The sequence below is a fragment of the Carcharhinus amblyrhynchos genome, chromosome 5, assembly GCF_965287045.1.
Source record: "Carcharhinus amblyrhynchos chromosome 5, sCarAmb.v2.hapA, whole genome shotgun sequence".
NCBI lineage: Eukaryota > Metazoa > Chordata > Chondrichthyes > Carcharhiniformes > Carcharhinidae > Carcharhinus > Carcharhinus amblyrhynchos.
The window spans coordinates 44,154,154-44,178,845 of NC_137328.1; the positions used below are offsets into that span (position 1 = coordinate 44,154,154).

The 24,692-nt window shown below is 39.8% G+C and overlaps 1 protein-coding gene across 1 annotated transcript in view; it reads right to left on the reverse strand.

Moving 5' to 3' along the window:
* Positions 1 to 24,692, reverse strand: part of LOC145343530 (low-density lipoprotein receptor-related protein 2-like) — a 104,802-nt gene that overhangs the window by 55,050 nt on the left and 25,060 nt on the right. The window contains 11 exon segments of the mRNA XM_080189782.1: positions 13,890 to 13,988; positions 14,182 to 14,262; positions 14,494 to 14,559; positions 16,363 to 16,512; positions 19,166 to 19,307; positions 20,388 to 20,527; positions 20,607 to 20,725; positions 21,206 to 21,424; positions 21,635 to 21,806; positions 23,538 to 23,663; positions 23,743 to 23,859. Coding sequence (XP_080045908.1) covers positions 13,890 to 13,988; positions 14,182 to 14,262; positions 14,494 to 14,559; positions 16,363 to 16,512; positions 19,166 to 19,307; positions 20,388 to 20,527; positions 20,607 to 20,725; positions 21,206 to 21,424; positions 21,635 to 21,806; positions 23,538 to 23,663; positions 23,743 to 23,859 — 1,431 coding nt within the window.

A 24,692-nucleotide genomic window follows, 5' to 3' on the forward strand; every position in this document is an offset into this window, starting at 1 on the left:
ACCATAAAACACAATTTTAAGCAACAGAAGTAGATTATGCTAAAATTATAGCAAATTAAAGAACAATCTCTCTCTGGGGAGAGACAGAGTCAAAACACGTACATTCCGAAGAATTAATTTATCATTCTGATGATGAACTAATAACTCAGTACTCATAAAGTTATGAAAGATGACATGGCCAGTGAAGACACGTGCCAGGACTTAATCTTTCTTTCACACGCTTTGATTGACCGTAACAGGAGTTTTTGTAATTTCTAAGGATGAAGATATTAATTCACTGTATGTACTTAACCATTTACACGCTAATTGCAAATAACTCAGTCCGACAGGCTTTCTTCAGTTTAAATACAAAGGGGTTACTTTTATTGAGCTCCAAAAATCCAACCAGGTAACGTTATAAATATATTATAAACGATAAACATACGTCCCAGGAATACACTGTTTATGAGCCCTTCACTGGCATCCATGGCTGAGACAGATTTTCTTCACTGTGGTCTTGAAATTCCGATGGAGTTGGGGGCAAAGTAAACTGCAATTTAAGGAGACAGTCTCTTTTTTAATTTAATTTGTCTTTTCCCAAGATTTAATTGTGGCTAAAGTTCCTCTGAATTGAAATTCTGTATCTCTGTGGTGGATTTCAAAATGTAGATAGGAACTTGAACTTGAGAGAGAAGGGAGCGAGAGATGGCGTTGATGTTCCAGTGGCAGATTTCTTTTAGACTGTTTTTAGCAGTGTGCACATTGTAATTACAGACATTCCAAATGGGTTATTTTGGTCAGATGGCCTCTGTCCCCATAATAAATTGGGCATTCCACAGTAAATCATTGATTATGTGGGGTTACGGGAATAGGGTGGGATTGTTGACAGTTCAGGCTCAATGGGCCGAATGGCCTCCTTCTAATTTATAGGGATTCTATGATTCTGTAATTCTATGATCTCATGTCTAAAGACCTTGGCTGTTGTTTTATGGTCCACGTGATTAGTTTCTTTAATAACCTGAGCCATCACTTCTGCATGGATTATTCTTTCCTGTGATAAGCTGTGAAGAACAACTTCTAAGTAGCCATTGTTCCAATAGATTTCCTATGTCTTTCTCAAATGTAGATTTATAGAATTCAGTGAGAGCCAGTTTGGTTTAGTTCATCTTCGAAGTAATCATTGATATCAGCAGATGAAAAATTTCATAGGAGGGTGTCTTGACATGTCTTAATTGTAATTCATATTGGAAACTTCTAAAAGCTGATCGACTTGTGATACCAGCAATGCCAGCTGACCTCTGGCAGCCATCTTAAGTTAACACTTTTGTTTTTTCTTAAAGTCCTTTGAAAACAGTCAAACATTTAATTGACCAACCAATACAAATAAAGTTTAATTTTCCACGTGTGCGTATCACATCATCATGACAATGAGTTGCAGCAGTGATTTATAATTTTTTCTATGTGGGAGAATCCTTCAAATGGTAAAATTTAGAGAGGTAATGGAACAATTTTGGCACACACCTAAGGATCTCCATCTTACTTCAGAAAAACAATGTCAGTTACTAAAAGAACACTATTATAATTATGGAAAATATGTTTCATTAGTGTGTGTATATAGCTTGTCAAATAATGAACCAGTAAGTTAAAAAAAGTCAGAAAGTTGATAGTCCTGGTAACAGCCTGCAGTTAATTTACTAACCACTCACCAGGGGATGAATTCTCCTCTCCTACACTGAGCAAACCCATGTTGGGAGGCCCAAGATAGAAGCATCTGGGCCCACACTTCTGAACATGCCAACCAATTCTCAATGGACACCATTCTTCCTGGGGCAGGCAACATGGCAGGTGGTGACCAGCCACTCCCATGAGTCCAAAGATGTGTGGGTTAGGTTGTTTGGCCATGCTAAGAAATTGCGTCTTAGTGTCCAGGGATGCGTAGGTTAGAGGGATTAGTGGGTATAATATGTAGGGATATGGGGGTAAGGCCTGGGTGGGATTGTGTTTGGTGCAGACTTGATGGGCCGAAGGGCCTCTTTCTGCACTGTAGGGTTCTGTGATTTCTATGAAGTGATGCTGGGATCACTATTTAAATGTCAGTTGCAAATTGAATTACATTTGAATAAAAACATGTAGTAACATAAATTAAGAATGGAAGGGTCCATTTTTTGGAAAAATAAAATATCTGTTTTCTCAACCGGAAATTATAGGCAGTTGTATTTCATTTGGCATTGATTCACTAGCCTTCTGAAGTTCCTCCAGAAAATGTTGTTGTGCTCTTCAAATCATGCATTTATCTAGAATTTAAGAGCCAAAGTGTCCACATATTTCATTGTGGTAATTCATATTTGGTCAATGCAGATTTCTTTCAAAGTTCACATTACCGATTTTACCTGGAATCTTGGAACCTCAAAAGACATTTGGACAGGAGAGGACAGGTTTCGAGGGATATGGGCCAAATGCAGGCAAGTGAGACTAATTCATTATTGAAAACCTGATCAGTATGGATGAGTTGGGCCGAAGACCCTATTTCTGTGCTGTATTTCTCTATTACTCTTTGTTTGTGTGTGCATGTATTTGTGTGTATACATATCAGAAACACTCACAATTTATTCTTCAGACGCTGTCAATAACTAGGCAAGAGGTATTTAAACATCAATTGCTTTTTATTATTTGATTTATATCTGGTTAATGTTTAACTGCTTTCACAATTGTGAAGATGAACTTTTTGACACTTTGAGTATTGCAACAAAAGATGCTATTGATATATTGGAAAATATTGATATCTTTCAGTTATTGAGAATTGGGGTTGTGCTTGTAAACTTGTCACTGAAAACAGCAAGTGCCTTTTCCTTTAAGGCCGCATCTCTGCACCTATATATTTGTGCAATGTAAAAGTGAAATAGTGCAGGTGAAAGCATATGTAGAGTGTAGGTACAGTACACCCTATTGTTAGGTAGGTATTAAATTCTTGAGAGTAAGAGCATCTTTACTTCCATATGCTATCTCTATTATGCACCCAGTGGTCAAAGATTACTTTAAAAAATCTGTTACTGACCCCTCATTACAGTTTGGTCATAAGAAGAGAAATCATAGAATCATATGAAAATTACTGTGTTTGTTAAAGTGTCGGGCAAATTTCAATTTTTAAAATTCTTTTCTTACTTCCTTTCTCCTGATGTTGGTGGGACTTTTTCAGTTTAAATATAGAAAGGGGGACTGGAGAGAAACAGAATGATTTATGAAGCAGAAGAGGGCCATTTCCTTTATCATGATGTCTATACAAGCCGTTAAACAGCTTCATCCCACATTCTAGTTCTTGGTCTGTAGCCACGTAGGGTTTGGCAGCACAAGTGCAAAACTAAGTGTCTTATAAATGTCTTGAGGATTTATGTCTCTTCACTACCCTTTCAGGCACTATGTTTTAGACACCCTGACAACCCATCCCATCAGTCAGGGTGAAAAAAAACTCTTCAACTCTTATCATTCTATTAATCACCTCAAATCTCTGCACCTTGATTACTGGCCTCTCTGTAAAGGTCCTCATAATTTCATACAGCTCAATTAAAACTCCTCAATCTCCCGTGCTTCAAAGAAAACAATCCCAGCCTATCCGATATTTCCTCATGGCCAAAATTCCACAAAATAATATCCTCATAAGTTTCCTTTGTACTCTCTTTCATGCAAGCATATGTTTACTGTGTGGCAGTGACTTCTCCGGAGGCGATGTCCTAGTGGTATTATCGCCACACTATTAAACCAGAATCTCAGTTAATGTTCTGGGGACCTGGGATTGAATCCTGCCGTGGCAGCTGGCGGAATTTGAATTCAATAAAAAATATCTGGAATTAAAAACTTGCTGATGACCATGAAACCATTGTCGACTGTCAGAAAAACCCATCTGGTTCACTAATGACCTTAAGGGAAGGAAACCCTTTAAGGAAGAAAATCTGCTGTCCTTACCTAGTCTGGCCTACGTGTGACTCCAGAGTCACAGCAATGTGGTTGACTCTCAACTGCCCTCCAAGGGCAACTAGGGATGGGCAATAAATGCTGGCCAGCCAGAGGTGCCCATGTCCTACGAATTAATAAAACAGAACTGTATGCAATACCAAGGCTGTGGTCCAATCATTTTTTATGTTGTTCTAGCAAAACCATCTTGCTCTTTTAATTTAGGCCCTACGTGTCTTCCTAACCACTTTCCTACCTGTCCTCAGTGAGCATGCATTTTGTCCCCAATATTCCCATTGGGGAACAAGGTCAGTCAGCTCACAGCAACATTATGGGGTCCTCCACAGAAGCCCACATTGCAGCACTGAGCAACAGGTTAGAGGCCATGGTGAATAGTATCCTTTAATCTTCAACTCAACTGGGACCTTCAAAATGTGGCAAATGTGGTCGCATTAACCATTCACCCGATACTTGGGACTGCAGATCCAACACTGGTATGCTGGCTGGCAGAAGTCGGGAACCTTGGATGACTCGGGATATTGAGGCCTTGGTCAAGAAGAAGAAAGAGGCACATGACATGAATAGGCAGCTAGGATCAAGTGAATCTCTTGAAGAGTATAGGGGTGTAGGAGTAAATTTAAGAGAGAAATCAGGAGGGCAAAAAGGGGATACGAGATTGTTTTGGCAGATAAGGCAAAGGAGAATCCAAAGAGCTTCTACAAATACATAAAGGGCAAAATTAACAAGGAAGAGAGTAGGGTCTCTTAAGGATCAACAAGGTCATTTGTATGCAGATCCACAAGAGATGGATGTGATCCTGAATTAATATTTCTCATCAGTATTTACTGTTGAGAAAAGCATGGATGTTAGGGAACTTGGGGAATTAAATAGTGATGTCTTGAGGATGTACATATTACAGAGAAGGAGGTGCTGGAAGTCTTAAAGTGCATCAAGGTAGATAAATCCCTGGGACCTGATGAAATGTATCCCAGGACATTGTGGGAGGCTAGGGAGGAAATTGCGGGTCCCCTAGCTGAGAAATTTGCATCATCGACAGTCACGGGTGAGGTGCCTGAAGATTGGAGGGTGGCAAATGTTGTGCCTTTGTTTAAAAAGGGCTGCAGGGAAAAGCCTGGGAACTACAGGCCAGTGAGCCTTACATCTGTGATGGGTAAATTGTTGGAAGATATTTTGAGAGAGAGGATCTACAGGCATTTAGAAATGCAAGGACTGACTAGGGACAGTCAGCATGGCTTTGTGATTGAGTTTTTGAAGGGGCAACCAAGAAGGTAGATGAGGGCAGTGCAGTTGATGTTATCTACATGGACTTTAGCAAGGACTTTGACAAGGTATCGTATGGTAGGTTGTTGGATAAGGTTAAATCTCATAGGATCCATGGTGAGGTATCTAAATGGATACAAAATTGGCTTCTTGACAGAAGCCAGAGGGTGGTTGTAGAGAGTTGTTTTTCAAACTGGAGCCTGTGACCAGCAGTGTGCCTCAGGGATCAGTGCTGGGTCCATTATTATTTGTCATTTATATTGATGATTTGGATGAGAATATAGGAGACATAGTTAGTAAGTTTGCAGGTGACACCAAGATTGGCGTCATAGTGGACAATGAAGAAAGTTATCTCCAATTGATCTTGATCAATTGGGCCAGTGGGCTGACGAATGGCACATGGAGTTTAATTTAGACAAATGCGAGGCGATGCATTTTGGTAGATTGAACCAGAGCAGGACTTACTCAGTTAATGGTAGGGCATTGGGGAGAGTGACAGAACAAAGAGATCTAGGGTATATGTTCATAGCTCCTTGAAAGTGGAGTCACAGTTGGACAGAGTGGTGAAGAAGGCATTTGGCATGCTTGGTATCATTGGTCAGAACATTGAATACAGAAGTTGGGACATTTTGTTGAAGTTGTACAAGACATTGGTAAGGCCACACTTGGAATACTATGTGCAATTCTGGACACCCTATTATAGAAAGGATACTATTAAACTCGAACGAGTGCAGAAAAGATTTACTAGGATGCTACCGGGACTTGATGGATTGAGTTATAAGGAGATGCTGAATAGACTGGGAATTTTTTCTCTGGAGTATAGGAGGTTCAAGGATGACCTTATAGAAGTCTATAAAATAATGAGGGGCATTGACAAGGTAGATAGTCTATATCTTTTCCCAAAGGTAGGTGAGTCTAAACTGGAGGGCATAGGTTTAAGGTGAGAGGGGAGAGATGGGCAAATTTTTCACACAGAGACTGGTGAGTGTCTGGAACAAGCTGCCAGAGGTAGTAGTAGAGGCTGGTACGATTCTTCAGACTCACCTGAAGAAGGGGCAAAGCCCTGAAAGCTAGTGGCATTTGCTACCAAATAAACTTGTTGGACTTTAACCTGGTGTTGTAAGATTTCTTACAGCTTGTTTTTGGCCATTGAAGTACATTTTTGTCTTCTGACAGCTCCACTAATTTCTTTCCTCCCTGTAATTACTGCAAACTGCTTAATGAAGTTAGAAAGAATGTAATGGAGCTTTGTTTGTCTAAGGAAAGCTTTGAAGGTTGAACAAACATTTAAACAGCATTTACAGGAAAATGTTTTTTAAAAGTTACACAAGATGTTAGAGTTGCTAATTAACTGCTGCATTGTTACTCATACTGGCCTTTTGATAATCAGATCTTTGTTCAGGTGGAATGTTTACCTGTTGCATCAAACGTCAAAACTTTGATTGCAATACACAGGTAAATTATTAGCTACAGACAGGTTTCACCATCTGGCAGTTTTTAAAAAGTTTGCTTTTTAAAGGTCTGTTGCGAATTGAAGCCAGCTTACTAAATAAAAGTTCAATGTGATGAAATCATTTTTACATTGATTTTGCCTGTCTAATTTTTCAATCACAACTCCACAGTTAATGGTCCACACAGATGGTTGATGGTATCTGATACTGTTGATGTCAGTTCACTGCCAGTGGTTGATGGAGAGGAAGAATAAAGGAGCAATTGGATGCTGAATTCCTGTGTAGTAGCGTGGCCCTTAAAGGGAGGAGGGGGGGGGGGGGGGGTGCAGGCATGTGACCCGTGAGGATCCTATGGATCGTTCCAACAGGAAGCTGAGTCAAAGAACAAAGAACAAAGAACAACGCAGCACGGGAAACAGGCCCTTCGGCCCAACGAGCCCACACCACCATTTCAACATTGTGAGTCCCCTCTTCCACCCACGGCTACGCTTATGGCACTCCACATTGGAAACCAGATTGAGGGGAGACTAATTTAGGGACAATTTGTTACACCAATCAGCCTAAGAGCACATCTTTGGGGTGTGGGAGGAAACCAGAGCATCCGGAGAAAACCCACGCAAGCACAGGGAGAATGCGCAAACTCCCACAGACACCGGCCCAAATCCACGTATCTGCACAGCAAACAGTGACAGACACTGAGCTGTCGTGTTGCCCATCAGCAGGTCCAGTTTAAGCGTACACTAACGACGTGAAGCACTAGGCTACTCTCGAAACATCCAAGAGCAGCCCTCGCACGACCCACTGTGCGTATGCCCCTTTGTTGGACAATTGGGTGAACAATTCATGTTGGGTGAACCTGTTGTAAACATCACTGATGTAACATCAAGTTGGCAAGGTATTAAAGTCTCGTGGTGGTGAGAGGGGAAATCTGGCGAGGGTGGCATTTAATTAGATTCAAATTTATGTGAATGTATTGAAATCATGTTCATGCCATGATGTGGTAACGTCAGTGGTGAGAGGCAGTGATGTTTGGATAGTGTGATCTTGTCAGAAAGATTTTCAGGCTTCACCATATCTTGAACCCACCCCCACCGGTGATCTTATGGATGGAGAGTGTGGGCTCAAAATCCTGCCCAATATATCTCAAAAACTAACAGACAGGTTGCAACAAAACTTAGTACAGAGATAGGGTGTAGTCTGAGAATGAACTGATTAGTTTGTGATGGATGGTGCGAAACCAAATCCTGGAATTTTTTAAAAGATCCATTATAATTGGAAGAGAGAACAACTTGACTTTTTTATTAGAACATTTGTAGATTGTTTTATTTAGAATGTTATTAATTATTTTAGGAAGTTACGGATTGCTGTCAGCGAAGTTTTCAGAGTAGCTTGTTTGATGTGGATTGGCTTGAAAGCTCCTCAGTGAGATGGAAGCTCCGTGAAGGAATTCATATTTTTTAATTCCCTCTATATTTTTATGAGGCAGAGGATTACAACTCCCAGAATGCCCAGAGCTCCAGCACAAGCATAGGGTTAATAGAGAAACAGACTGTGCACGCTCAAAGATGGATTAAAGCAATTTTTTAACTACAGGGCTTGGCTGGGGGCAGTAATATGACTGTCTAGGTGATGGCAGGAAAACCTGAGCATGGGACCTGGAGATATGACATAAACACTTGCTCAGGATATTGAGATTTTGGGTGAGAAATTAACCCAGATGAGCAGATTATTGATTCATTTATTCATTTTATGGGATGTGGGCTGGGCCAGCTTTTATTGTCCATCCCCATCTGCCCTCCATTTCAGACGGCATTTAAGAGTCAACCACATTGGTGTGGATCTAGAGTCACATGTAGGCCAGACCAAGTAAGAATGGCAGATTTTCTTCCTTAAAGAGAATTAGTGAACCAGATATGTTTTTAAACAATGATTGACAATAGTTTCACGGTCATCATTAGACTTTCAATTCCAACTTTTTTATTGAATTCAAATTTCACCATCTGCCATGATGGGATTCGAACCCGGCTCCCCAGAGCATTACTATGGGGAGTAATAGTCCAGTGACAATGCCACTATGCCATCACCTCCCCTTTAGCCTGGGCAAAAGAAACTGAAGGGCAGGTGCCTGCCCAGTACTTCTGGGAACTGGGCTGCAGGAAAAAGCTCAAAGATATTGAAGGGTAACTGTACTTTTTATGCAACTGAAGACCTGGGGCATGGAAATAAAATCCACGAGCAATAGTTATCTGCTAAGTTTAGCTAGGGAGCTGGGATTATTCCAGTGATTTGATATGGGATGAGACCTAGTCAATCCAGTGAGACACAATGTCAGATGAAGAGCTTGAAAAACTGAGAGGTAACCAGTAATTGGGGCATTCTAAGTTAAGTCCTGTTGCCTTACTACTAATAGCAGATAGAAGAAACAAAAGGACAGCCAGGCTGAATTTGAGCTGCTGTTGAAGGGCATTTGGAGATTAATTCCTCAAAGGAGAGGAACTAAAATCACTTGTGAAGAAGAGTGTTGGAAGGTATTTTGTCACTCACGTTGAGCTTTGAGGTCACTGCCAGAAAAATATATGGAATTTGTTTTTAGTTGTATACACCCTTTAATGTGCAATTGACAGTATATATTAATCCACAGTTTACTTGATAATTCATGTTTAATTTTTATTAATTCTGGACGAAGTATAAGATAGATGGTACTATTTGTTTGGTTGACTCTTGTACAGGAATAATATGTTTGTTTTTAAATTGTGGAATCTTGTGGCTTTATTCTCTTTCTGAAGCCAGGATTCAGTTGCTCAAGAAGGCGGTGATGAGCTGCCTTCTTGAATTGCTGCAGTCTATAGCCTGTGAGTTGGCCCACAATGCTATTAGGGAGGAAATTCCAGGATTTTGACCCAGCAAATGCAAAGGAATGGTAATATATTTCCAAGTTAGGCTGGTGATTATCTTGGAGGGGAACTCGCTGCCCTTATCCCTCTTGATGGAAACAGCTAGTTTGGAAGGTGCTGGCTGCAGACTTTTGGTGAATTTCTGTAATGCATCTTGTAGATAATACACACTGCTGCCACTGAGCGTCAGTGGTGGAGGGAGTGGATATGGTTACAATCAATCAAGTAGGCTGCTTTGTCCTGGATGACATCAAACTGCAAATGTTATTGGAGTTGCACCCATGCAAACATTCCTGATTTGTGCGCAATCCTTAAAGTAAGGTTTTTTTTTCAGTCTTGTAGCTGCACAGTGTAAAATCAGGCCAGGAAAGAATTGTGAGAATGTTATGGAGGATTTATGCATACCTCCAAGTGCTCCATTCATTTGTTTTAGTTTGCTAACAAAATGTGCCACATACCTTGGACAAAAAAAAATTCACCAGCTAGTGGATTTGTAGGTAAGAGCCTGTAACACTCATCAGGGATCCAATCTGCCAGCCCTAACCTGAGAGGAGGCCTAGCCCCTTCAAAGTAATTTCAATCAGACCTAAATTGCAAGGCTATTGAGTTCATAGGCAAAAGGGGAAAGGTCAGTCAGAAAGGAGGGTGTGATAACAGGTGCTGTCTCTTCATTTTGAGGAGCATAATGCCCATCCCCCTTGCCTCTCAAGTGTCACCCCCCAGGGGTGGTGTAGCACCCATTTCTGTTCTTTCAAGCATTGTCAGTGGACCATTTATGAGACTTAAAAGTCAATGTGACAAATATATGAAATACACCATCTGTTAATGTTTGAATTAAGTTGCTGTAAGTTAAATCTCCTGTAGTTTTTTTTTTAAAAAATCCAAATGATAAAGAGTTGATTTCTCTATTATAACACACTGGGGACTTGTCTGCAAATCTGTGTAGAGACTAAAATGGCTTTATTAAAATCTGAGAATTTAAAATATTTTATTTTTATTGCACTGTAAATTAAAACAGCTACCTTAACTGTTCAGACTTTTCTTGGTGCCTTGGACAGTTAACAAAAGGTTAGTTTGAAGCCTGTAGTAAAAAGGAATCAAGGACTGGCTTGAAATCAGGTATTAGCACAGCGGAGATTATTAGAGGACAGAGGGGTGGTAGTGCTGCCGCTACTACTACTAATTTTCAGGTCAATTTAACAGAAATTGAAAGGAGGAAATGAAATTCAAAAGGGAAACCAAAACAAAAAAAACAAGCTAGAAAAATTTGATTTGAAAAGCAAGTACTGAAAGCCTAACTTTGAAAAAGGAGTTAGAGGAAAGGGGTAGGGAAATAGATAGGCAATTGTATAGAGACAAGATTAAATCCAATGTATTGGGGGTGGGGGGAGGAGAAGAGAGAGAGAGAGAGGGCTCATACCTTTGATTTAGCAAAGTACTTTTTGCTTGGACTAGCACACCTGTAACCTCATTTACTCTGCTAGTCTCCCTAACTTTCATCTTGGATCACTAAAGGGGCAATTTAGCATGGCTATGAAACACCTCTATAATCCAAAGCTTCTCAGCCCTCTGGGAACTAAGAAAAAGAAAAAACTAATTACAGTGTAGGTAGAATATGGTTCTGATTTGCCAAAATACAAGCTGCCTGGAACAGCTCTCTAGTTAGCAGTCTTCAGGAGTTTCTGCTGTTTCCAACAAAATAGGGTAATAGATTGTTGGAGTAGGCAAAAACCACTGTTATTCAGTATTGCTAGAACCCTAGCAGCATGTTGAAAAGGGAAGCTTTGGGTTATCGTCATAGTAACAATCATGATCAAGAGAAAGGATTCAGACAGTGTTAAACTATGCCCAAGAATCAGAATACAGCTGTGGTGAAATGTGACACAAGAACTGGAAGTAGGAAGCAAAAAAAAAATCCTGGAGCTGGAAAGATAGGTTGCAGATGGTACAGGTACTGTCATTGCTTATAAACATGAGAAGTGTATAGCTAAAAAAAGGTTTCTAGGGGATTGTAACACACTAAACCAATGGTTACTAAAATGGTATGGTAATAGCTGTAGCACATCACAAGATGCAGTCAGTCAATCTGTCTTTAACCCAATACTGTACTTTGTTGAAAGACAGTTTCATGAATTCAAGTTAGTGTCACAAGTAGGCTTACATTAACACTGCAATGAAGTTAGTGAAAATCCCCTAGTTACCACACTCCAACATCTATTCAGTTACACTGAGGGAGAATTTAACATGGCCTGTAAGAGGAAACTCACACAGAACTAACAGGTCCCAGTGGTTCACACTGCTGCCTCAGCCAGGGACCAGATTCAATTCCAGCCCTTGGGTGAGTGTGGGGTTTGCATGTTCTAGTGACTGCTTGGGTTTTCTCCAGGTGCTCCAGTTTCCTCCCCCCCCCCCCCCCAAGTCCAAAGATATGTAGATCATCAGTACAAGCTCAAAAATGGGCTGAAAGATCCCAAGCAAGGCCAATGATCAAAAAGTACCACTTCCTTTACATCAGCCCCAATTCCTTTTATTTAGCTGGATGTAATATCACTTTCCTCATTACCCACCTACACATCATACAGATTGTCTGTCATTTAGAGCAGACTCTTACCCAATATTCTCACCAGTGCAACCCTTTCCTGATGCCCATTCTTAGACATGCAGGAATCAAGCTATCACAGCCTTTGCTTGCTTGCGTAGCTGGAAAGATGAATAGCCAACATGCAGCATCACTAAAGACATTGAAGGCTGGAATTGATGTTTAGTTAGGATGACTAGGAGGTACTGAACAGTTCTAAATTCAGAATCAAGAAGTTTTGTTATACTTTCACTTGACATCCAATTTGCTTTTGAGACTTCAAAAAGTTACTGTCCTGATCCTTAGTGTAGGCTATGCCTCTGGGCAAAAACCAGTGCACAAGCCAGTCATCTTTACACTTCACACTGCAGATCACACTACTCCAGGCATCAAGGTTGGTTTTGAGGACCCAGGCAGCCCCCTCCACCCAATATGTAGGATGACACAGAATAGCATTACTTATGATCTGCTTAGGACCAAGTCATTGGATGGGTTTTGCAGTATGATTAAACAATCATGGAAGCTTTCCAGATGTCAATGGTAACATGCAGAAATCTTTGCAGTCTATTTATAGGAACCCTGTCCTGACAATGAGTGTTAGAGTCCAGATATAGGCTTCATTAATAAGCCACCCACAACTTGGGAAAACCAGAACTGGCCACAATAATAGTGTGAAGCAAATGGCCTTTGCTAACACCAAGACGCTGCAAGGGTTTCCACTCAGGTGAGATGTACACAATTCATAGTTATATCTCAAAATAAAAAAGGTGGTGGTCTGCATCTTCACCTGATGATACATCAAGCTTTGCTTCCTAGAGGGTGAGCCTAGGTGGCCAATTACTCTTTGGTTGAAGCAAAGTCTGCCCAGTGCTATAGATTCATGTGTGTCTCTGCTGGGTTTTGAACTTCAACTCATTGTCCATTTAAAGTCTGCAAGACAAAATACAGGAATCCTCTCAGCAGCTTCTGCTTTGCTTTCATGGTGGGGAGGCAGGAATGGAAAATACCTGATCTACAAACAGAACTGTAATCAGGGAATTACAAAAAAAGGTCTGTGAAACAAGCAGTGATGTGAGAATCACCAGCAAGGTCAGCATTTATTATCCATTGCCAATTGCCCTTGATGTAGGTACACCAACACTACAGGTGTTGGTGTGGAAGCTGGCCAGGGAACTTACAGAATGTGTTTCCACACATTGTGCCCTTGAAGTTATCAAAGGCATTCTCTTGAAACAACTTGGAGGTTGCATCACATCTTGTAGATGGTTTACTGCTTTCTCTGCACACCTGTAATGGAGGGAGTGAATATTTGAAGGTGAAGGTGAAGGTGATGGATGGTCTAAAGCAGGCTGTTTTGTCCTGGATAGTGGAGTTGCACTCATCCATCTGGAAAAATGGAGATTATTCCATCATGCTGTTGACTTCAGACAGTAGACAGGTTTTGGGAGTCATATTACTCACCTCAGACATCCCAGCCTCCAGTTGTGTTTCTAGTCAGTGGTGACCTTAGGATGCTAGTGGCAGATTCAGTGATAATACCATTGAATGTCAGGGAAATATGAATTTGTTGGAGCTGTTCATTGCCTGGCACAAGTGTTACTTGCAAATGATCAGCTCAAAACAAAGTCATTTGAATACATCCATTACATGGAAATTCCACCCTTACCATTGAGAAAGGCCACATTTTTAAATGTTGCACTATTTAATAAAAAGATACACTTTAAAAATGATATTTATTTGACTTTCACAATCAATCACGCTCAAACACTGGGTTCTCAAAGTACATGCTTTGTCGAGTCTTCCTCTTCCAGTCCTGCCATTTAGCATAGACAGCTACACCAGCCATTGTCAAAAGTACTGAAACAGAGAAGGCCATAATTAGGCACAGGGATGAAATAAGCTTATGTTTTACTTTCTGAAAGAAACATTACCTTAAAGTAACTTATGTTTAGTGAACTTTAGAATAACCCTTCAAATCAGCTAACTGATTGCTCAACATTAAAAAGGTAGAACAGATTAAAAACATTGATTTCTGTACTGAAATACTTACAGATAGCAAGTGCAGCCCAACCTGCCCCAGAACCTCCTGCAGATTTGTTCTCTGTAACAAGTGTTGCATTGGTATATCTCCCTGCATGGAAATGATATTTAATTCTACTGGAAAACATTCCAAAAGCTCCAATCCAATAATTTAAGCAGTAGATGGAGATCAAAAATAATGCACCATTACATATTGCTGATAATCTTGGAAATAACCAATTATACAGCAATGATCTTGAAAGTCAAATGTTTGACCTATGCTGGCTTGATACTGCTGCTTTAAAGAAGTTGCTCATTTACATTATAGATCCACTTGCATTACCTCTAGGAGAGACAACTGTTGCATGGAGGCCAGTAGATACTAGTGTAGCTGCAGTTGTGACAGTTGCTGAAAGAATAAAATTGCAAATCATGACTCAAGTCAAGCCCAATTGTTTAAAAGGATTATAAAATGTAAGTGCAAATTTGGGTGACAATGCAGCTCAGTTTCTTAAACGTAACAAATCTCAATTTAGATTATGTTCTGTTCAGGGGCAAATAAAGGCCAACAAGTTAGCTTGCATGCATGAAAGGGATTTCTATGGATTTTCATTTGGGTCAACCTAATGTCTGGCACACAGAAGTTAAGTGGAAGTGTTTTTAAACCTAAACTCTTAAATCCACAAGCATATAACGGCTCAATAAAAGCATAACCATCATCACTCAATGCCCCTTGGGACAAGGTTTGAGGGATGAGCAAGCTTCATGTTGATTGTTCAAATCTCTTTCAAAGCACTGACTTTTTATTTAGAGCTAAGTGGGACAAACTTTAGCTGAGGTGATCCAAATCTTGCAGGTCAATGATGGATAACCTAGACTATTTAGTGAGCTGCATGAGTTACCCTCCATTTTCAGTGGCCACAAGATTGAAATTAACATGACCCCATGAATATAATTAAACACAGTTCTATTATGAATATTTAGCATGTCAAATTGGAACATTTATACTTTGAATCAGAATGCACTTTTTTTTGTTCTTGCTTTACTTGTATACAATTTCAGTCATGCCAACAGAGAAAACACTACGCTGATAAGTCAGCAGAACATAGCAATCCATTTGTGGGCAACTGTCAAAATGTCTCATGAGCTGCACTCAATCTTGGGCCATGTGTGGGCTGCAGGTTGCCCATTGTTGCAGGTCAAAAATAGTGAGCCAACCTGGGTGATCAGTGCACCAGAAATCTGCTTGGCCCATTGAGATAAATATGGTGGACAATTAACCTAGCTCCAGACTTCAGTAGACACATCACCTTGGTCTCAAAACCCTATTTATCCCAATCCAACTTCTCTCATCTTCAAGAATGAGGTTTAAAAAAATTAAATTGCAACTAGTTTCCCCTCTTCCTACATACTAACAATCTAAATGGCTTTCCAAATGGAAACAAATGCAAATATGGAACCAAAACAGAATGGACCAAATATCCTCCTGTGCTGCATCATTCTGGAGTCAAAAGTCAACATCTAAACAGTACATGTGCACTTGAAGCCCAAGAACCTCATGAACAGAGATATTACATTCTCAATCCTAAAATCAATCCTAAAATCATACCAGATCAGTATTTGCTTGCAAAAGTGAGGATAATCGTACAAACTTGTGCAAACATCACAACTTGTGACGTATAACTTGTGAAAATCTGACAGTGCTGTCAAACATATCATTGCAGCACCATTAGCTTTGGAAAGAAAAAATAGCTTCATCAGATTAGACATGAGCTAAAATGTTTCAATAATTATGGGCATTTGAATTCATGTACTCTTCAATGCAGGCCTAATCTATTATTGTAAAATCACCTCTGACACCAGTTGCAAGGGTGGAGTCTCAGCCCTTTGGCTTTTCACTGCTGACATTGAATCCACTACCACAACTTCCTGGTTCAGAGTGACTGGTTAAGGTCATTTAAATCCTAGACATCCATTTCACTTGCAGCAACAGCTCATGCAAATTCTTGTAGTAATTAAACACAAGGCCAAATCTAGGAATAGCAGGCACCACTTGCTGACTTGCAGCCCATTAACCCAACTTTAGGTCACAACACATTTTAAAAAGGGATTAATTCTTACTCAAGTTTTAGATAAAGGATGTCCATATACTTCCACCATTAGGTAGAGATTCTATAAAGCTGTTAAACATATGCACAAATTTTATACCTACCCAGTCTACAATGATGTCCATTTGACTCCAGTTCCTTTCCAGCTGGACACACACAGGTGTATTTAGGTGACTGACTGTTAAACCAAGGAGCAGGAAGACACATGAATTCACAGCCTCCATTCTGCAAGCTTCTGGCACACCAGTTCTTACCTGCAAATGTAGTATAGATATTTAATTCATGCAAATAGAACAGAGCGCATTTATTCCCCTTAAAAAGGGGCAGATCAAAAGATTAGCAAAATGTACACTAGAAGGTTGCCCAAATAGGTTCTTGAAATTTGCAACACTGGAAAGCCTGACAGTTGTATGATGTTGCAGTGAACAGTGAATGGAGGTCAAATTTAGAGTCATGTGTCTTAAAATTAATCAGTTATTCTCTTTCCCTCCCCACCCCACGTGGTAGAATTTATGCATCAAGAGGAATCATCATACTTGACCAAACCCTATGTTTGGATATTTGTTAATTTCTCTAGTATCTGGTGACATGCAATCATTTTAATAGTCACTAGTGTCTGGGATGCTGGATAAAGCAAGTATGACATCCTGATGCTCGATTAGGAATATTTACAAGAATGAGCCTCAATTTCTTGAAACAGCTTCATTGCTACATAACCCAACTGTTGGGAAATGCTTCAAATAATGTGTCTACTCAGCACATGAAGTGGGAGTCAGAACAGCAAAAATTTATGGAATCACATTTGGCATGTTTAAATATTTTAAATCTGATAGGGTCCAATTTTAAATCTGACTGACCTGGAGAAAGAACAGTAATTTTGTGATTGAGTTACAATGAGGGCGTAGAACAAACAAAAGGTTGGTTTTGAGCTTAAATGGAGTAACAATATAGAGAAGACAGACAGTAATTATTAGTCAGAGTGTTACAGCAGGGAAAGAGGCCCTTCAGCCCAACTTGTCCATGCTGCCTTCTTAAGCCCCCAAGCTAATCCAGTTAGCCACTTTTGGCCCATATCCCTCTATACCCACGTAACTATCTGAATGCTTTTTAAAAGCTAAAACTGTACCTGCTTCTTACCACCTTGTTCCAGGCACTCACCACCTCAAAAAAATTGCGCCTCTCGACCTGTTTGTAAGTCTCCCCTCTCACCTTAAACCTATGCCCTCTAGTTTTAGACTCCCCTATCTTTGGGAAGGTATAAAAATGATCTACCTTGTCTATGCCCCTCATTATTTTAAGCCTCTCCTTTTAACTCTATCCATCAAGTCCCAGTAGCATCCTAGTAAATCTTTTCTGCACTTTCCAGTTTAATATCTTTTCCATAATAGGGTGACCAGAGTTGCACACAGTATTCCAAGTGTGGCTGTACCAATATCTTGTGCAACTTCAAGACATTCCAACTCCTGACCAATGAAACCAAGCATGCCAAATGCCTTCTTTGCCACTGTCCACCTGTGACTTCACTTTCAAGGAGCTACGAACATGTACCTCTAGATCTTTGTTCGGCAACTCTCCCCAATGCCCTACCATTAGCTAAGTCATGCCCTGGTTCAATCTACCAAAATGTATCACCTTGCATTTGTCTACATTAAACTATGTGCCATTCATCAGCCCACTGGCCCAATTGATCAAGATCCTGTTGCAAAAAACTTTCACTGTCCACTTTGCCACCAATCTTGGTGTCATCTGCAGACTTACTAACATGCTCCTTATATTCTCATCCAAATCATTAATATGACAAACAGTGGGCCCAGCACTGGAGGCCTGTGACCAGCAGTGTGCCTCAGGGATCAGTTTGAAAAACATTACAACTGCCCTCAGGCTTCTGTCAAGCCAATTTTGTTTCCATTTAGATACCTCACTCTGGATCCCACAAGACTTAACTTTCTGCAACAACCTACCATGCGGTACCTTATTAGGCTTTGCTAAATAGCATATAGACATCAACTGCATTGCCCTTGTCTACCTTTTTGGTTACCCCTTTAAAAACTCAAATTTGAGACACATGATTTTCCACTCAAAGCCATGCTGACTGTCCCTAATCAGTCCTTGCATCTTTAAATGCCTGTAGATCTTGTCTCTCAAAATACCTTCAACAATTTGCCCACCACAGATATATGATGCTATTGGCCTGTAGTTCCCAGATTTTTCCCTGCAGCCCTTTTTAAAAAAAAAAGGCTCATTTGCCACTCTCCAATTATCAGGCACCTCACTTGTGACTATTGATGATTCAAATATCTCGGCTAGGGACCTACAATTTCCTCCCTAGCCTCCCACTATGTCCTCGGATATACCACATTGGGTCCCAGAGATTTATCTATCTTGATGTGCTTTAAGCCTATGTCAGCATTATAATTACTGGTTTATTGGTAAGTATGCTACTCCTATGCTTGTGGTTTTGAAGTCTTTCAATAAATTTAGTTCAATTTCATAAAGCTTATTTGTCATTTATTAAAATCCATCAGAATACTGGTCAAGCAATGTTTCCTTCTGATATCAAATTAGGTTAAAATTTCAAACTCATCTGTTTCTAGATACATGTTTTGGAAGGGGCGGGGGGGGAGGTGGGTATGGAAGTAGACGCGAGAAACAGGCCCTAGTGCAACACTGTGGCATTGACAAGACAGAAGGCAGGGAAGAAAATACTCCAGATCAAATGCAATGCAAATCAAATTGGTTACCAATTGTTTTCGGATCATAGAGTGCAGTTAGTGAAAAGAATTGGATCATCATCATCATGGTACTAGGGCAGGAAAACTAGTGCATTTAGAAGTACTAAGTTGTTGTTACTGGGTGACAGAGCAGGATGATAAAGATTTCCTTTTAAATTTAATTATAAAAACTTACCAAATGGTTGCAACAGCTCATTGTAGACAAAGATGTCTTGAGGCTCATGAAGGTCAGAGGCCAAAATCACTACGTCTTCTCCTGTATACTTGTTGGCCCCATAGATGGCTTCGCTTTCCACATCTGTCCAGAAGACATTATCCTGGAACAAAATCATTTTTACTCAAAATTAGTAAGTGACCCAAGATCAAATTCAATCAGTACACTTCCTGACCATACAATTAGATTTTTCTTTGCTTTGATCATGAAAAAAGATTCAAGTGAATTTCAGTCCAACAATTTAGTTCGAGATCAAAGTTCTGCTTGTGGCCTGAAGGAAATTTCAAATCAGCTAGGTGAGGTTCTTTTAGAGAAATGACTCTTTATAAAAAATTAATGCACTTGCTTGCATGTGAATGCAATAATAGTATTAAAATGAATCAATGATTTTAAAGTATTGAATACATTAATACGCAAATGTGTCTCAGTCAAAAAGAGATCAGATGCCACAAAGTACGTATGTTGGTAAATGTCAGAAGGTTAGAGTTGTAAGCTGGGAATCAATTAGTCAGTGAAAGCAAACATTAGAAGTTAAGTTTTTGGGACAAATGTTATGACATTATAGTGGCATACATTGGCCAGACAAGAAAAAAAAAAGTGCATTTCTAGGGCCCAGAAGTCACATCTGTCTTGGTAATGTGCTGATGGGAAAAGGATCATCAATGGAAAGCTTCTATAGTTGCATAGCAACTAGGGAGTAGGTTTAGCCAAAATGGAAAAGATGTCTGGATTGATTGGACTAATGAGATCATTGTACTGACATATTGCAATTGACTGAGATACTTGTCAAAAAAAAACTGGTCTGACACAGGAGTACTAAAAATGAAATTGATTTTAAGCTAATGAAAAGGTGCTTCTTAGAAGAGATATAGTTGTTCTGTATTTTAGTCAAGTGCCTCAGATCTTTAGCAAAGTTTTGCAGCTCTGAGCCAGACTTGTCTAACCCTTGACACCTCAACGGCCATATGTTGTTAATTTGTCTGTCTTACATCTGTGTTTTAAATAAATTTTGGCTGTGTCTTTAACAGTCTTTGCTGCTAGGGCCATGTAATGGGGGATTTTCTTTTAAAATGTGGCCAATGTCTAAAAACTGTTTTTGTACTATAAATGGTATTAAATACGAGTCAGTGACCAAGAATTCCAAGACTTTAACACTCAAACATAGGAAGGTGAAACACATTACCTCAAAGACAGAGACAGCAGAAGGATGAATGAGGTATTCCAGTGACCACAGCACTGTTCTTCTATCCTGACCATTCAGGCCTACACTTGATAATGTGTGCAACTTTGCATCAACCCAATACAAGCAGCTTTTCACAAGATCTGTGGATATAAAAGTTCACAAGTTATACACAATTCTGTGAAAAAGGCAGTTTCTGACTCTGAATATAAATTTCCTTACCAAGTGCAAGGCCATTTGGCCACTGAATCTCTCTGGCAACAAGTTGCTGACGGTCAGCACCATTCATTCCTGCTTTTTCAATCACTGCTGGTTCACCACAGTCTGACCAATAAATAAACCTTCAAAAAGTCAAAGCATGATCAGAACATTAATCTTGATCAGCCTTTGCAACGACGATTGGGAACTTCTGTATACAAATATAGGTCAAGTGACTTACTCTCAACTAATATCAATTTCACACCAAATAATTGCTAACAAAGATTTGGGGAGAAATCCCACCTCATTTAAATTTCATCATATTTCATTTGCTCTTCAGCTTTCTCCAAAGTTGCTTTAATCTGTCAGGATATACTCAAACAGTAGGACAATTCTCCTTTCTACTCTAATCAAATGTCTTGCAATTCTAAACAGTGCAGTGCAGTCAGTAAGGTAGAAGGATGAATATTCACAGCTTTTAATCTGTTAAGCTAACTAACCATGCTAAAATTGTGTGCAAATCCAAAAGGCTACAAACTGTTCAATCCAAAATATTACAGATACTTGATATTTCCCTTGGGTGTGTCAAGCTTACATATTTGCATATTATTAAATTTCAGTACCCAGTTATTGGATCAACGGCAAGAGAAGTTGGTTCCCTCAGTTCAGTGAAGAGAGTCTTCCTTTTGGTCCCATCAAACGTGGCCACAGATATCGTCTTTGTGCCCCGATCAGTCCAGTAAATGTGCTTGTAGACCCAATCCACTGCAATTTTTACTGGGATTTCTAGATCCTTAATTTTGGGAACCCCAGTTGAACGTTCACCTTCATTCATGGACATGCTGAAAGAAAGTCAACTGGTTTAGACACCAAGTCTCATCTCATCTGAGTAAATGCAATTCAAGTCACGTTTCCTCTAGAGAGTCCAGTTACTTGTTAGACAAATGAAGTACACCAAAATAGAAGTCTGGACAAATTCCTGCTCTTTGATAATGCCACAGCATCTTGGGGTGTTGCATTGCAGAACGTCAGTTCTTAAATCTTGAATTTACCTGAAAATTGCCTGTCGGCCCAAGTCAGCCCAAAAGAGTGTCTGTTCAGCAATATCAGCATCCAGCGAGACAGCATTTCTCAGCTGCCTGGCTACTTGAGTATATTCACCGCGATGCAGTCCGAGTTTACGGATGTCATGGCGATTGGCGAACATCAAATAAGGTTCTTGTCCTATGTGGGATGAGTATAATAAAATTATCCACAAAAATATCTAAGATCTCTGCTGTCAAGAAGTCACCTCTTTGTGCTAAGATTTGCACTGCGTTAACAGCAACTTCTATAAACCCAAATTACAGCAGCATACCAAATATACAGCCAGTGTATTAGAGTATACACAAATTTGGTTGCAAAAGGCTTTTTCATCTGGCCTGCATCCACTTAATAGCATTTACAGGGTTTCAGTTTATTACAGGAAGCTCCCACAGGATTTATTCTTACCATCTTCAGAAAAGACTAATATGCTGCATCAAGATTCTTGTAGCTTATACTTGGCATTAGGTACAATTCTACTGTAAACAATCAATTGCACATTTAGTTCAGAAAAACTCAATGAAACTAGTGTTCATTTTTGTCAGTAAATCAATGCGTAGTTTCAGCACAAAAACCTTCTAAAAATGGATACACTCCATCCTTTTACACTGTAGCATAGCTCAATTGGGATACAAAATGTTGTTGTAGGCTTTTGGTCCCTCAAGCCTACGCCACAAATTGTGGAGAATCCAATTGTAGCCCCAACTCCACATTCCACTTATGTCCTATAGCTACCAACTTTTGGGGTGGGGGGTGGGGGGGTGAAGAGAAGAGATTATTTTGATGGCATGGATAGATTCAATAGCACTGTCTCATTCTCGAGAATTCCAAAGACTCATGACCCTCAAAATGTCTCATCTTGAGACCTCTTATTGAACTGTGGCCCTAATTCTAATATCTCCCACAAGGGGATGTCTCAGTTTTTCTGACTTGGGTGATCAGAAACAGAATGCAACCCTGATTCAAGACAGTATTCTAGGGACCTGGGTTCAAATTCCACCAAGGTAGATGGTGAAATTGGAATCCAATAATAATGTGGAAATAAGTCTAACAATAACCATGAAATCGTTGTTGATTGTTGTTTAAAAAACTCGTGGTTCATTAATATCCTTTTAGGGAAGGAAATCTGTCTCGCTTGAGACACTCCAGATCCCCAGCAACATGGTTGACTCAGGGATGAGCAAATGCTGGCCTGCTAAATCACACCCACTTTAAGAATAAAACTCAGATCTGATATATTCTTGAGTATTTGATTTACCATTCAGTTTGAAATAGGCAGAATAGGTTAGAGTTGCAGTTTTAACATAGGGGTCCCAAACTATGGCTCATGACCCCCAAGGGGCTTGCAGGTCAAGCATTTGGGGGTCATGAGTTCTGAGGCAGCGATGGAGCAGAAATTCCAATTTTGCAGTCCTGGGATCAGCTGGGAGGATCCTTTAAACATGTTTGACTTGCTTTCTCTGTAAATATAGCCTAAACCAATGAACTGAGTTTTGATCAGAGGCACTGAAAAACAAAAAAATTGTTGGCTTGAAGGCAGAATAGCATTCAAGAGAACTGTGAAACTTCTGAAGATGTAAAAGACTGGTTTTACGCATGCAAAAGGCTAGAAGCAACTTAAAATGTAGAAAGTAAGGATCAGTTTTCTCTCGAGTATGCAGATTTTGATTAAACCATGGACAGCAATTGGCCTGAGCAAAATCTGCCAACATAACACCCATGTCTAGAAGGATAGAATTTTAAGCTACTGCTGACTTTGGTCTGTTAGTGGCCCATACCTTAACTTCTCAAACTACCCTAAAGTAGGTGACATCCGCCAAGGACTATTTCAAAAATCTTATATATCCAATTACTCTTAAAATGTAAGCTTACCTAGTGCCTTGCAGACCAAATTAGTTAGATCCATATGATATCCTTCATGGCATTCACACTTATAGCTTCCTTCTAAATTGATACAAATTTGGCTGCAGGTTCCAGGATTTTGACATTCATCAAGGTCTAAAAAAGACAACATCTTTAGATTCATAAAAAGGACATTTTTTTTCCTGATCTACAAAATTCAAATGGTTCAACTTGCCTTCACAAGTCTCATCAACCAGTTTAAAACCAGCAGGGCAGTCACATTCATAGCCAATGACAAGGTCCTGACAGATGTGAGAACAACCTCCATTATTCACCAAGCATTCATTCACATCTGCAAAAAGAAACAAATGAGTGAGTATCCTACTCAAGGTGCACTTCAGAATCCTCTGGGCTGAATGGCCATCACCTGCACATCAAACCTCCACTGATAGCAATCCCACTCAGGCTCAATCCTGTAACCCCACATTTACCCTGCTAGCCCCAATACTATTCAAATTTAGCATGGCTAATTAATCTAACTGCACATCTTTGGACTGTAGGAGGAAACCAGAGCACCTGGAGGAAACCCATGCAGACACTAACATGCAAACTTCAGAAACAGCGATTGGAATTGAACCTGGGTCCCTGGTGCTGTCAGGCTTAGTGCCAATCACTGCCACCCCTTCCAGCCCAGAGTTATCTGCATTACTGATTTAGTGCAAAAAAAGTTCATTTATGATTGACTTTTTCCTCAAATGTCAGTTAATTACTAACAATTGCAATCATTTTTACATTGAGATTTCAATTCTCAATATACACATGGATATTTACCAAAGCAAAAATGCTACAGAGATGCTGGAAATCAGAAAATGTTGCCTGAGGTTTGGAAACATTGACAGAAAATTTTAATTCTCTATCAACTGATGCCATCAGACCTCCCTCCCCCAACCCATGAGTATTGCCAGCATATATATAACAACTCAATTCTCAGAACTAGATGAAGTAGAATTTTAAATCAGATCTACCATTGAATGGAGTTTAATTATTAATGCCCAACTTTACCACTAACTTTGGGACCAAAATTAGAAAATTACTATGTTCTGAAAAATTTGCGAACAACAACACTGAAGTAAACAATATACCCTGGAGGGAATTGACCTTCTGAAATCCTGGCAGGAGTGAAAG